We start from the raw sequence: 14,044 nt of genomic DNA on the forward strand, positions 1-14,044 counted from the left end.
GCTGATTCTAAATCAACACCTAGGAATAAACTAAGCAAGAGTCTCTGGATGTCCGGAGGCAGCCCAGTTAAAACAGGCAAAGCCAATGATTTTGTTCACAAATTATTAAACTACTTAAACATTAACCAACTGTGTACTTTGTACCACTGACTAACTCGGTACAATCTGAGGTGCTGAAAATAATCCTGCAAAATTCCATTGTTGAAATCAGAGTCATAAACCTTAAAAATTAATGTCATGCACTACTTACATTAAAACTTAAATTTAATTCAAATCTTAGTTATTTAGCTTAGCAAGGCAGGTAAAACTTTAGGAAAAGAAAGCAGTGGTATAAGATCAAAAAAAGAGAAATACATTTTTATGGGTTTAAGGACACTCTGGAATCTCAGTAGATATGCCAAGTATAGGGAAGAATTCAATTTAAATTTGAAGCATTTGTAACAAAAACTGCCTTGATTTTCCTCACTGATTTACTTCAAACTAGTATCAATATCAAAATTTACATCACAGACATCATCATTTTTTTCCAAACAACAACCATTTGCTTCATTCAAGTGGACATGAATGAGTACCAGAAGAACTGTCCCATTTCACATACACAAAGATGGGGTCCTCTGTATCTACAGATAACAGATCTTGGGTCTATATACCATGGAACTGCTTTGAAGGAGCAACAGGGCTCATCCATGTTGTAGCACATGTCAGCTTCCTTGTCACAGCTGAGTAGTATACCATGTAGGTATACACCCATTTTGTTCATCTATTCATCTGTCATGGACACCTGAGTTGCTTCCACTTTCTGGCTATTGTAAATAATGTCACTAATGAACATGGGCATATAAATATCTCTTTCAGATCCTGCTTGGAATTCTCTTGGGAATGTAAATCAAGAAGTGGAAATGCTGGATCATATGTTAAATCTCTTTTTAATGTTTTGAGAAACTGCCATATTGTTTTTAAAAAATGGCTGATTTTTCAAAGTTGGTAAATTAGTGATGGTGTTACAAATTCTGGTTTGTGCCTGTAAGATTTCTAGTGTCATTTCCTAGGGGGATGCTAGTCAGATCCCAATCTAGAAAATAACACATGCATTTAGGCAGAGCCAGAATACCTGGCACTACATATGTATAGAATATATCCAGTGAGATAATGAAGAAGTAAGCAGTTTTACAAAAGAGTTTATTGAGGAAAATCCCATCTGTAAAGTAACTTTTCAGGCAGTGGCTTAAGAGAAAAATACAACTAGATTTCTTGAGTAAGGAATAATCTAACATAATCATTACATTTCAACACAGAAAGCTGAGTCACCACTAGCTGATGTGCATATCAATCTCCAAAGAATCATTTCTTATGCATAAAATGGGAACAAAGATGATTTAAGTGCAGAAAAAAAGATTCAAATACATCTTAGGCTTTCTTGCCACTGCCAGAATATTAAGAAAAAGAAACTGAAATTCTTTGGGGATTCAAATGTCCAAAATGCATGTAAAGTTTTCTTGATGGGTATAAAAAAACTGAAGAACATAGCAACATTTTTTAAAGGCTAATTATGAAATATTTTCAGTATATAAAAAGTATAAAAATTAGCAAACAACTATATGTCTACCACCTGGACTTAGAAATATTATATTATAGCCAGACACAGTGGTGCCTGCCTATAAAGGCAACACTTAGGAGGCTGAGGCAAGAGGAACACAAGTTCAAGACCAGCCTGGTTAACTTAGAGAACCTATCTCAAAATAAAATAGAAAGGGCTGGGGATGTGGCTCAGTGATAGAGGCTTATCTAGCATGTGCAAGGCTTGGGTTTAAAACGAGTATTTAAAGAAAAAAGAAAAAAGACATATTACATATAGTTAAAGACTCTTATCTTCCAACTCTATTCTACTCCTATCTCCCAAAGAGGTAAATACTGTGATTGGATAATTTCCATACATACTTCTATCTCTTTATAACACAAATGTATATAATACCATTGTCTTGCCTGCCTGTAATTACATTCTGTATAACTGGTATGATACTGTACATGGGTAATTTGTTTTTCCCCTTAACATTATTATTTTTTAAAAAGTTTATTTTTTTTGCTTTTTTTAGTTGTTCTTTTTACATATACATGACAGTAGAGTATATTTTGACATATTAAACATACATGGAATTTATTCTAATTAGGATCCCATTCTTGTGGTTGTACATTATGTGGAGTTTCACTGGTCATGCATTCATGCATGAACATAGGAAAGTTATGTCCAATTCTTTCCACTGTCTTTCTTATTCCTATCCCCTTCCCTTCTCAACATTCCTTTATCTAATCCACTGAACTTCTATTTCCACCCCTGCCACACACACTTGTTGTATGTTAGCATCCTCATATCAGACAGAATATTTGGCCTTTGTTTTTTTAGGATTGGCTTATTTCACTTAGCATGATAGTCTCCAGATCCATCCCTTTACCAGCAAAAGTCATAAAATCATTCCTTTTTATAACTGAGTAATATTCCATTGTACATATATATCACACTTTCTTTATCCATTCATCTTTGAAGGGCACCTAGGTTGGTTCCATAGCTTAGCTATTGTAAATTAAATTGAACTGCTATAAACAATGATGTGGGTGAGTCATTGTATGTTGATTTTAAATTCTTTTCAAAAATTATATTTGGAGATACAATGACTTTGATATATAAAGCTCTAATTGATTAATCTTAAGTGTTCTACAATATTCCATTAAATGATTATACCAAAAAGTTTTTTGATTTGTTTTATTTTTGTGATACTATAAATGGAACATAGGGACCCTCTACCACAAAGCTAAAACCCCAGCCCCTTTTATATTTTGAAACATGGTTTTGCTAAATTGCTGAGGCTTGCATCAAACTTGCAATTCTCCTGCCTTGGCCTGCTGAGTGGCTGAGATTACAGGTGTGTGCCCCTGTGCCAGACTTGTCCCAATTATTCATTCATTCTCCTAATGGATATTTTCCATCTCCTTTAGGGGAGGGGTTATTAAAATGTTGCATAAACATTCTTTGTTTTATCTCCTTACACCTGAGACACTTTTTTTTTTTTACAGTACACATCTAGGTTCAAAATTGCTTAGACTTGATGATAGGTTCCTTTGACAGTATTAGATATTGCCAAATTGCTCTTCAAAAGTGAGTAGTAAGCAGAGCACACTGATGCATGTCTGTAATCCTAATGGTTAAGGAGGCTGAGGCAGGAGAATCACAAGTTCAAGGCCAGTGTGAGTAACTTAGTGAGACCCTAAGAAACTTAGTGAGACCCTATCTCAAAAAATGAAAAGGACTGGGGATGTGGCTCAGTGATAGAGCACCTCTGGGTTCAATCCTCAGTACCAAACAAACAAACAAAAAAACTAAAACAAAGTGGTGATTCACTATTTCCCCAGTAGTGTGTCTGTTTCCCACTCAGCCTTATCACTTGTTTATAAGAGCTTCTACCTGCTGACTATCTGGGGATGTGTAGTGTACTTCATTGCTTGGTCTTGCTTCATTTTATAAACAGCAATGTTTAAAGTGAGTCAGGGTTAATCCAGAATCAAGAGAAGTAGCTAAAGAAAGGGTTGAAAGAAAAGATCACAAGAACTAGAGCTATGAACTCTTATTATAAAGCAATTTCTGGTGGTAGAAAAAGGGTAGTTGAGACTCAGAAAATGATACCCTAAAGTTTGGCCCTTTGACACACTGAGCACATTGAACAAAAAAGCAGTATCAGAACCGAAATCTCTGACTTTCTCCAACTCCTGTCTCTGATCCTCTTTCCCTCCCTAACTGCAGGAAGGCTTTCTCTGATACTCTCTTATCCACCTAAACACCAGCTCCTCCAGAAGATGAACTAGTAGAAGAAAAACCAGAGCTGACCTCACCCTCAGGGCACAGGTACACTTTGTCCCAGGCTCTTTGGGCCCATCCGTTTCTCTTGAAAATCATTTACTCTAAACCTACATCCTCCACTTCCTTCTCTCCTAGCAAAATCATGTTCACACTTCAACCTTCTTTGTGTTTTTTATACGTGATGATAGGTTCCCTTGAACTTGTGATTCAACCTTTTTTGAGTTTTATACTCTTTGTGACTCCTATGTACTTGCATATTAATGAATTTGTATGAATTTTCACCTGTTCCTGTGTCTGTTGTCACTTTTTTCAGCAGACCCAATTATGGAACCTTCAGAGGATGGAGGGGGAGTTCCCTCAGCCCCTTTGTGGTACATTAAAACAAATTCCTCCTTGTTCACAGCAGCCACTCAATCCCCCAAGTGCTTTTTGACCTTAGATGTATCTCACGCATCTGCTCCACAGTTCATTAGCCAGTAGAGTCCAGACCCACTCTCCCATTTAGTAAGAGATGCCAAGTGGAAGTCTGATCATTTTTAAATGCATGGAATAAATTTGTTATCAAATTTTCTTATTTTTGAGCAAATGTTAAATCTTGGCATAGTCTCTCTCAATAAACATTAATAGGCACACTAAGAAGTTCTCGTGATTTAATTAAAGAAAACTGAAATATGTGTTATAATATTAAGGAAAAAACAATTTATTTCCCTCTCTCAAAGTGCAATCATGGTTTTTTTTTCCCTTGGGACAAAAATAAGTTATGGGCTGGGGTTGTTGGCTCATCAGTAGAACACTTGCCTCACACGTGTGAGCCACTGGGTTTGATCCTCAGCACCTCAGCATAAATAAATGAAATAAAGGTATTGTATCCATCTACAACTAAAATATATATATATATATATATATATTTAAAAAGTTAAAATATTTCATTCTTAATAAAATTGAAGGACTTATAGCTTAATGCAACAGCTAGAAATTTTATTGCACATATATGATTAGATTTTTAATATCCTTTCAAATGACAATTCAGGCAAGGATTTTAAGCATTTTTATAGTTCTCATAAATTATTCTCCAAGTAGCTTATACTTTTAAACACAAAAGATTTTTTTTCTATGATTTCTTCCTGAGAATTTGCTGCTGAAGAGAATCTGCTGTCTTCAACAAAAAGCTGATGAAAATAAAATTGGCACAGCTGTACTTTCTTTGAAGTCCAAAGAATCAACCTAAGTGAAGCAAGATACACGACAAGAATAGCATTCTAATTCTGCCTCTGCCTCTGTAAAAAGAGATGCTTCATTTTGTCATATCTGCCTTACTTTGCAGATATTATTTCAAATGTCTCTTGCTCTTATTTCACTAGTTTTCCTTTCTGTTTGTAAATGCTAGGGATAGCAGAGTTATACCTAGAGCCAAATGCAACAAAAATAAATAAAAACAAACACATACAGACATATATCCCAAGTTTTTGCAGTAGGACAAGACTTTCTGAGACCCAAAGAAAATTTCTAGACTTGCAGAAGATATTTTTTTTTTCTATCCCAGACATCAGAGGCTATCTGGCTAGAAACGATCTAAATAAGAAAATGGCAAATGCTTAAGTTAATGGAAGGGTTAAGAGAAAAGACACACTCTGCATGGGACAAGTGAGGAGGCATAGTTGATGCATTTTTCTAAATGAACAACACTTGGCAGGCATGACTGATATAGTTTTAACCAGAAATACAGTCCTCCCTTGTTATCCACAGGGCTGGTCCCAGGACACCCAGGATACCAAAATCTGTAGATGATCAAGTCACTTATATAATTGGCATAGAATCTGCATATAACCTACAACCACCCTCCTGTACACTTTCAATCAATTCTAGGTTTCTTATCAAAGCTAACACAATGTAAGTGCTAAGCAAATAATTGTTACCCTGCATTGTTTATGGAATATAAGACAAAGGGGAAAGTCAGTACAGAAGTAATTTAAATAAATAAATTTTCTATCCATGATTGGTTTAAAAGTGCAGAACCCATAGATACAGAGGGAAAAGTGCAAGGGATAATAAAACTTGGTGGTTAAGGAGAACAAGCTAGGGAGCCAGGCTGACCTGGTCCCAGATCTTCCTTACTAATAACCAGGTAAAAAGATAAATTTAGACCGAGTAGGACCAAATCTCAATTCCAGTATGCCAGAAACAGATATGCCTCTCAATCCCCAGCACAGAGAGCATGCAACAAATATATTTGCTCAGTGAAACTCTTCAGGATTTTCAGAGAAAGCTACCCATGCTCTAGATACTCTGATAAAAGCAAAATGCTACTTTAAAATATATTTCTAGGGCTGGGGTTGTAGCTCAGTAGTAGATGGCTTGTTTAGCACTGGGTTCAATCCTCAGCATCACATAAAAATAAATAAATAAAGATATTATGTATACACACACACACACACACACACACACATATTTCTACAAGGATTTGGCATTGGAAATCTTCATATAACAATTGCTAAGCCACTGACTTTGAAAGTATGTTCTCAACTCCAGGGCTTCACATCCCAAGGTTGGCTCTTATTTGGGAACCAAAAGACAGAGATGAGAAAAGACCACATGAAGCTAGCTGGAAATTTCACAAAGGAAATGGATGACATCAGGCTCAGCATGAGTGTCACTGAACTGTGAGACACTTTTCAAAGAATCACCCAGTGTAAAATCCTGTGGCCTTGTAAAAGCATGTTCAGCAACTTTGCTGGAGGGAGGAAATGGCTTTATATCAGGTATGTTCCTATTAATGCAGAAAATGACATTGGGATAGGTTGAATTTTGTAGACAAAACACAGTAAGTTTTTACTTCCCAATCCTTTAGAGTGGTAGAAATGGTTTCTATCGGGCAAGCGTCTATTAATGGAGAGAATGCCAATGGGGAAGGCTGAGTTTTGTACACAAAATAGAGAGTTTTACTTCCCTCCTCCCATCTTAATTGAAATGACACCCAGCAAACAAGGGTGGCAATATTGTGAGCAATTCTACTCAGAGCACTTTCAGGTACGAAGAGTATTTTAGTTAGAGCCAGATGGGCACAATGAAGTCACCAAAGGTCAGGCATAAAGCCTGATATATCTTATTTGACCTCCTTTTCTTTCTCCAAGGTGTGTACCAGTGATTTCCCACCAACAGTCTCCTGGATGTAACCCCACCTGGTACTTGGAACTGAACATGATGTTCATCTTTCTTGGATATCATCAAATATCTACATTGATTTCTAGATAAACTTCACCATGAATTCTAGATAAACTTGACAATTAGCCCTTGGTAGCTATTTATCATATTGGCAAAAAACATTTATTCACAAACATAAGTTACTGAAAAAATGTTTTGGATAAGAGAGAATTCTCCCTGAATACTGGGGCTGAAAGGAAATATACTCAGTAACTAAGAGGAGTACCTTCAGGGACTGCAGAGAGTCCGAGTTAGTATCGCAGTAGAGGATGATGTTGTTGGCCATGCTGAAGCTTTCTCGAACCCCAAGGTGGTAAAACAAGGACGGCTGCCGGAAGGCATCACTCATCTCCACCACAGCAATATCTGCAGACAGAAAACAAAGTCCCCAAAAGATGTCACCTGAATCATGCCCAATAAGCACATTTGGGTTTCAATAACTCAGTACTCAGAAAAGGAAATGAGGAAATGCTAGGGATTTTCCCTCTTCGCTTACCACTGAATTTTGAATTTGTGGTTCTACCAGAAATGGCTTTTATAAAGTTCAACAAACTGACTTTTTTTTTTAAACAAGAGAGAAATCATGGAATTATTGCAAAGAGCCTGCCATGATGGGAAGCAAAAGTTAACGTTCTCTGTTAAATTTCAACATGGAAACAAGGTAACTATGGTTACAAATTAAAAAAAAAAAAAACTATAAAAAGCAGATTCATAGAATATATAGCAGTAACAAATGCAAAATGAGTTTTTAAAAAAAATGGTGACTTTATTGGTTAATCCAGAACTAGGGTTTAGAATTAACTAGTTTATATCCAATAAATATTTGGTAAGTAAAATGAAGAAATAAAAAAGTGAAGGTATAGAAAATTATAACTAAGAAGAGAAATAAAACCACAGATACTAATTTTTCCAAAAGTCAAACATGACCAATATTAACCTAAAAGAAACCTTATCCCACATTTTGACAATAACATCATAAAAATGAAATCCAGATTACTCTCAAACTCATTTACGGATATAAACAAAAATATGAAAGAAAAACTAACAAATGTACCAAGTGTTACACTGTAAGAAGCTGAGATTTTGAGTTTAAAATTTATTTGGGGAATGCAAGGATGGCTCAATTTTTAAGAGTCATGAACACTTCCACAGATTCTTATTGATTAAAGTGCAAAATCCATTTTTCTCCGTGAAAAAAAGTCACAAAATGGGCTGCAGCAGGAAAAGAGCATATGCCTAACTTGCAAGATGAACAAAATACGTTTCACAAGTGCCTACTTTGTACTTTGTATTTCTATGTACTTATATGCCCATTAAAATCAGGAAATCTCAGTCAATACAGGAAGATTTTTAGGATTTTTATACAAGGTATAAGTCTAGAAAATAAAATATAAAATCATCATTACTTGCAAATGTTATGTTGTCAACCAAAACCAAGCCAAAACAAAACAAACAATACAATGCAGCTGAATAACTATTAGAAATAATAATACTATTTAGTAAAGTGTTAAGATAAAAATTATTTTGAAAACTAATAACTTCTTTTACAACCACAATAAAAATTTGGAAAATATAATCATAAAACATAACCCATTCATAATTACAATTAAAGTGTTAACATAGCAAGTTTGTTAAAGATATGTGCAATATTTGATAGATGAAAGGTTAGTATCTTTATAAATTATCTCTTACTGGTCAATTTAAAGCAAACAATAATAAAAACTTTGCAACAGACTATAGACATAAGCAGGCAAATTCACTAAAGTTTAAAATCGTCAATAAGCACAAGAAAAAATGTTCTCCATCTCTCTTCTAATAAATGCATATTAAACTAACCATAAAGTGACAAACAATTTCTTTCCTAAAAGGAGCCAATGAAAATAGCTTAAAATAACCAATGAAAATTCAGAGAAATGGTACTCAAGTGTTGTCTAAACTTTTTGGAGACTTACATCCTTAAAATTATGTATACTCTCCAACCCAATAATTCCATTTCTTAGAATTTATCCTGAGAAAGTTCTTAGAGATATGGGCAGATTTACCTGTTTGTCCACTGAAATATCATCTTTATAATAAAATAAAGGAAAAAGTCAATATATCCATCAACAGGAAATGACTATGTGTATATGTATATTTGTGTATTTATTTTGTGTATATATAGTAATTACATACACACATGTAAGTACACACACACACACACACACACAATGATGATTCCCAATAATGGCATACCATTTAACCACCAAAAACTCTAAGGTAGAAGAATACTTAGAAACGGGGGAGAAATTGAAGCTATTAAGTAAACAAAGTTAAAATATAGTATGTATGTTATAATTTATAGCATACATTACAATGTAATGTATACATTATAATTTGTACATTTTACGTAAATATTCATATAAATTTAAAAATCTGAAAACATGTATAGTAAAAAATAATCCATGATTATTCATAATTCACAAACTATTTTTTCTTCATTTTTCTTATTATTTCCCACAATTTCTCATATGAACATTGATTTCTTTTATAAATTAAAACCCACCAAAATATAAAAGGAATTTTCAAGACCTGTGTGACTGAATGTAACATAAAAAAGAACATACTTTTTAAAATTAGTTATGAAGTTTGTTATAAAAATATAAAGAAAATCATATTAAATTATATGAACTTGGTTATAAAATTTTTAAGAGATTGTTTTTTATTTTTATTGATACGTTATAATTATATTTAAGAGTGGGATTCATTATGTCATATTTGTAGCTATATGTAACATAATTTGATCAATCTCTTCCCTTTTCCTTCCTCCCTCCCTCCCTCCCCGACCCACTTACTCTACTGATCTCTATTCTATTATCATTACTTTAAATAGTTCCAGTAATGATAATAGAATATATTCAATGTGGTATATCCATACATAGCATAATTTGGTAGATTTCTTTGCCCAGTATTTCCCCACTCCCTCTCCTCTTCCCTCCCTTTCCTCTATTGCTATTGGTCTTCTTTCTAAAAAATAGTGCACTCTTTAAGAAGCTATTAAATACAGAATCTGACTTATCTAATGACTATGAAGTTAGAATTCACATTCACTCAAGGAGGAATAAATCTGATGCAATGAAGGTAAAAGACAGAGGATTTACTCATGTTATGAAAAGGGAAGAAGGTCAAAGGAGCTTCAAAACTTGTTGTTTTCCCCAAAAGCTAAAAATGACTTGAAGACTCTTTAATATAAATAAAGACTTTTCTTTTGGGGTCCTTAACATTTCTACATTAAAAAAAAAATCAACCTATACAACAAATGAGTCACTGCATCCCACCCACACTGCCATCTGCCTCCTGCCCCCACGCTGCTTCCGCCTCCCCCAGGTGCCAGCACTCAACAGTCAATCACCCAGCTTTAAAACCCAGAGACAATGTAGAGTGCAGCAAAAAGAAACCATAAACAGTAGCTGAAGAAAAATAAGAGAGATGCAAAGAAACACATCAGCTAAATTAAGGTAATAAGGAGAAGGGGGTATTTTTCTAAAGAATTGACTCGGGATTTGATGCTAAAATAAAAATTTAAAACCCTGCCAGAAGGTTTTCATATTAAAGAGAAGAACTAGACATTTAAAATAAATGGTACCAGCAAAATAAGGTATAATCATTAGTTCTGAACATCGAAGCAGAGATGCTACATAGAACATTAAAAAGTACTTATTGACCCAATTTTAAAATATGATAATATAGTAAGGTACCTCAGAAAAAGGTTGATTTTTTTTTTGTATTTCAAAGCAGATGAGTGATTTGTTCAAAGATATTTTTATTCTTTTCTAAATATATTTAATTGTCTTAGAGAAAAATACATTCTTTCACTGGTATATAGCTTAATGGGTTTTGAAAAATGCATTCCCACTACCACAGGCATGACAGAGAACAGCTCCTTCATTCCAAAAATTTCTCTCATGCTTTCCTTTTGCAATTAATGCTCCAATCCAGCCTCAACCCCTGGCAAGTACTGTTCTGTTTACTGTCTTTATAGTTTTGCTTTCTCCAGAACACCACAGAAATGGAATCATACATAAGCTTTTGGATTTGGTTTCTTTCACCTAACAAAATATATTTGAGATTCATCTGTAGATGAATTCGTCCATCCATGGGTTGAAGGACACATTTGGGTTAACTCCAGGCTGGCAAATTTTTTACAGTTACTACTCATATACAAACTTATGCTTTTCATTTGTCTTCAGTAAATATCTATGAGTAGGATTACTGAGTCATATGGTAAATATATGTTTAACTTAATAAGAAAATGCCAAACTCTTTCCTAAAGCAACTATACCATTTTGCATTCCCACCAGCAATGTACAATAGGTTTCTGTTGCCCACCATCCTTGTTGGCCCTTGATATTGTCAGTTTTTGTTTTAAGCCAGCCTATTAGGTATGTAGTGGTATCTCATCATGGATTTATTTTTACTAATGAAGTTGAATAATTTTGGGGGAGGGAGTACCGGGGATTGAACTCAGGGGCACTCGACCATGGAGTCACAACCCCAGCCCTATTCTGTATTTTATTTAGAGACAGGGTCTCACTCAGTTAATTAGCATCTCACTTTTGCTGAGGCTGGCTTTGAACTGGCAATCCTCCTGCCTCAGCCTCCCGAGCCACAGGGATTACAGGTGTGCACCACTGCACCCAGCTCAAAGTTGAATAATTCTTATGTACATATTTTCTGATTATCAGTGCTCAATGATTTTGACCTTTAATTGTTAAACTTTTTTCTTATTATTAAGGTTCACATGATCTTTGTATTTTCTGATTGTTATTCCTCTGTAAGATTATGTGATTTGCAAATACTTTCTCCTCATTTGTGACTTGTTTTATTCTTTTCTTAACTGTCTCTAAAAGTACAAAAACTTTAAGTTCGTTTCTCAATTTGCCCCTTTATAGATTGTACTTTAGGAGTAGCACCCCCCCCCCAAAAAAAATATATATATATATATATATCTTGACACAAGATCACAAGAGTTCTCTCCTTTGTTTTATTCTAAAAGTTTTAAAACATTATATTTTACATTTAAGTCTATGATTCATTGAGTTGGTTTTGGTATATGTGTGATTATCCACAGGATTGCCACAAAAGCTCAACTGGATGTTGATTAAGTGCATTTGCTCATGCAATGCATGACAGAAGTGTGCTTTGGCCCCCTGCTCTATTTCTTCCTCTTGTTTGTATTCTGAGCTTGTGAACTGAATTCAATCTCCTATAGGTGTAGGATGAGGCCTGGTGAAAAACAGAGTGAACTCCAGGGCCCCAACATCTCCTTCAAAGGCAAGGCCCCAACCTAAGTATGGGTCAGGGTTCATATTTGTTGTAAAGACTCCTTTCTTCATTGAAATACTTCTGCATCTTTGTCAAATGTTAATTGTCTACACATGTGGGGGGGGGCGGTGCATCTACTGCTGGATTCTCAGTTCTACTTCATTGATGGATGTGTCTGCCTTTTGCAAACACAACACTGTCACATTCCTTGCGATTAAATCACTCAGGGTCACTCCAGGGGAAATAACCACACAAGAGACAGAGATACCTTTTTCTCTGGGGGTCCTCTGATGGCTCCTCTGACCTTAAGGGTCCATAGAAAGAGAGTGATTGCATGCTGACCCCTTTTATTGAGGTAAAGGCATTCAAATGAGGCAAGGGGTCAGGTTTCAAGGGGTGGAGTCTAGCTTCATAATGTCCATGATGTCCACCGTCATCAGGTTGACTGAAGGACACACCCAAAGGCAGAGTAAGAGAAGGCGACACACAAAGGGCATTTCCATGGAACATTCTATCCCAAACAGGGTAAAGGGGTAATATCACAAAGGAACAGGTGAGCATAGCTCGATCCAGGGGGCTGCAGGAAGTCATGCCTACATCTGAAGACACATTCTTCTACTTTGAGGATGGGGCAGCATCTAGGGCCACTATGAAAGTGACCAGATCACTACGAAAGTGACCAACAGAGCCTCTACCAATCACAGGAAGGAAAATGCTAATCATTCAGTGCGACGGCCTCCCACACAACACTGTTTTGATAGCTGGAGCGTAATGAAAGGTACCGACATCAAGTAGGTCAATCTGCCAACTCTATCCTGTTTTCAAAATGTGTTCGACTATTTCAGTTGTTGTGTTAGTCAGCTTTGTATCACTCTAACAAAACACCTGAGATAAAGCTTTGCTTTATGGTTTTCTCATGGTTTCAGTCCGTGGTCGCTCGGCTCTGCTGCCGTTAGGCCTTTGCAAGGCAGTGTATCATGGAGGGCTGTATGTGACATTGCTATTGACCAGATGGCACCAGGAAGCAGAGCGAGAGGGAGGAGGTGCCAGGGCCCCAATACCTTCTCCAACCTAACTTCCTCACTTCCGCACCCTGGGCCCCACCTCCTAAAGGATGCACCATCTTCCAATAGCACCACAGGCTGGCAACCAAGCCTTCGATGCATGGGACTCTGGCAAGGGGAGAGGGATCCAAGATCAGAATGATAGCACGTGTTCCATTTGCTTTCCTGTTTTAGAATCAGTCAGTAGTTGTTAACTATCACTTGAAAACTACAGGGGAAAAAAATCCTACTGGGATTTTGATTGGGTTGTGTTAAATTTATAGATCACTTTGGGACGAACTAACAGCAATACTGAGTCTTTCACTCCATAAATATGGCACAGGGCATATTAATTTATTTGGGTCTGATTTATTCAGTACCAGATCCTACACATAGTTAGCTAAATTTATGTCTAAGTGTTTCATTTTGGGGGAGGGGGCTATTGTAGATGGCACTCTCTGTAAAACTGTTATTATTTTAAAATTATGTTAAATTCTTATGTTAAATTATTATGAACAATAATCCCAATTGTTCAATGCTATTATATAAAAATACAATCAATTTTTTAAATATTGACTTTTTCTGGTATATTCTTGGGGATTTTCTACATGGACAGTCATCATCTACAACAAAAAGAGGTTTTATTCCC

The 14,044-nt window shown here is 35.6% G+C and overlaps 1 protein-coding gene across 3 annotated transcripts in view; it reads right to left on the reverse strand.

The window, feature by feature from the left end:
- Positions 1-14,044, reverse strand: part of MAP3K5 (mitogen-activated protein kinase kinase kinase 5) — a 204,624-nt gene that overhangs the window by 133,674 nt on the left and 56,906 nt on the right. For all 3 annotated transcript variants that reach the window (XM_081293968.1, XM_081293967.1, XM_081293969.1), the window contains exon 2: positions 7,278-7,417. In XM_081293968.1, the coding sequence (XP_081150094.1) occupies positions 7,278-7,417 (140 nt within the window). The remainder of the gene's footprint in view (positions 1-7,277; positions 7,418-14,044) is intronic.

Source organism: Spermophilus citellus (genome assembly GCF_964194105.1).
Source record: "Spermophilus citellus genome assembly, chromosome: 5".
Lineage (NCBI taxonomy): Eukaryota > Metazoa > Chordata > Mammalia > Rodentia > Sciuridae > Spermophilus > Spermophilus citellus.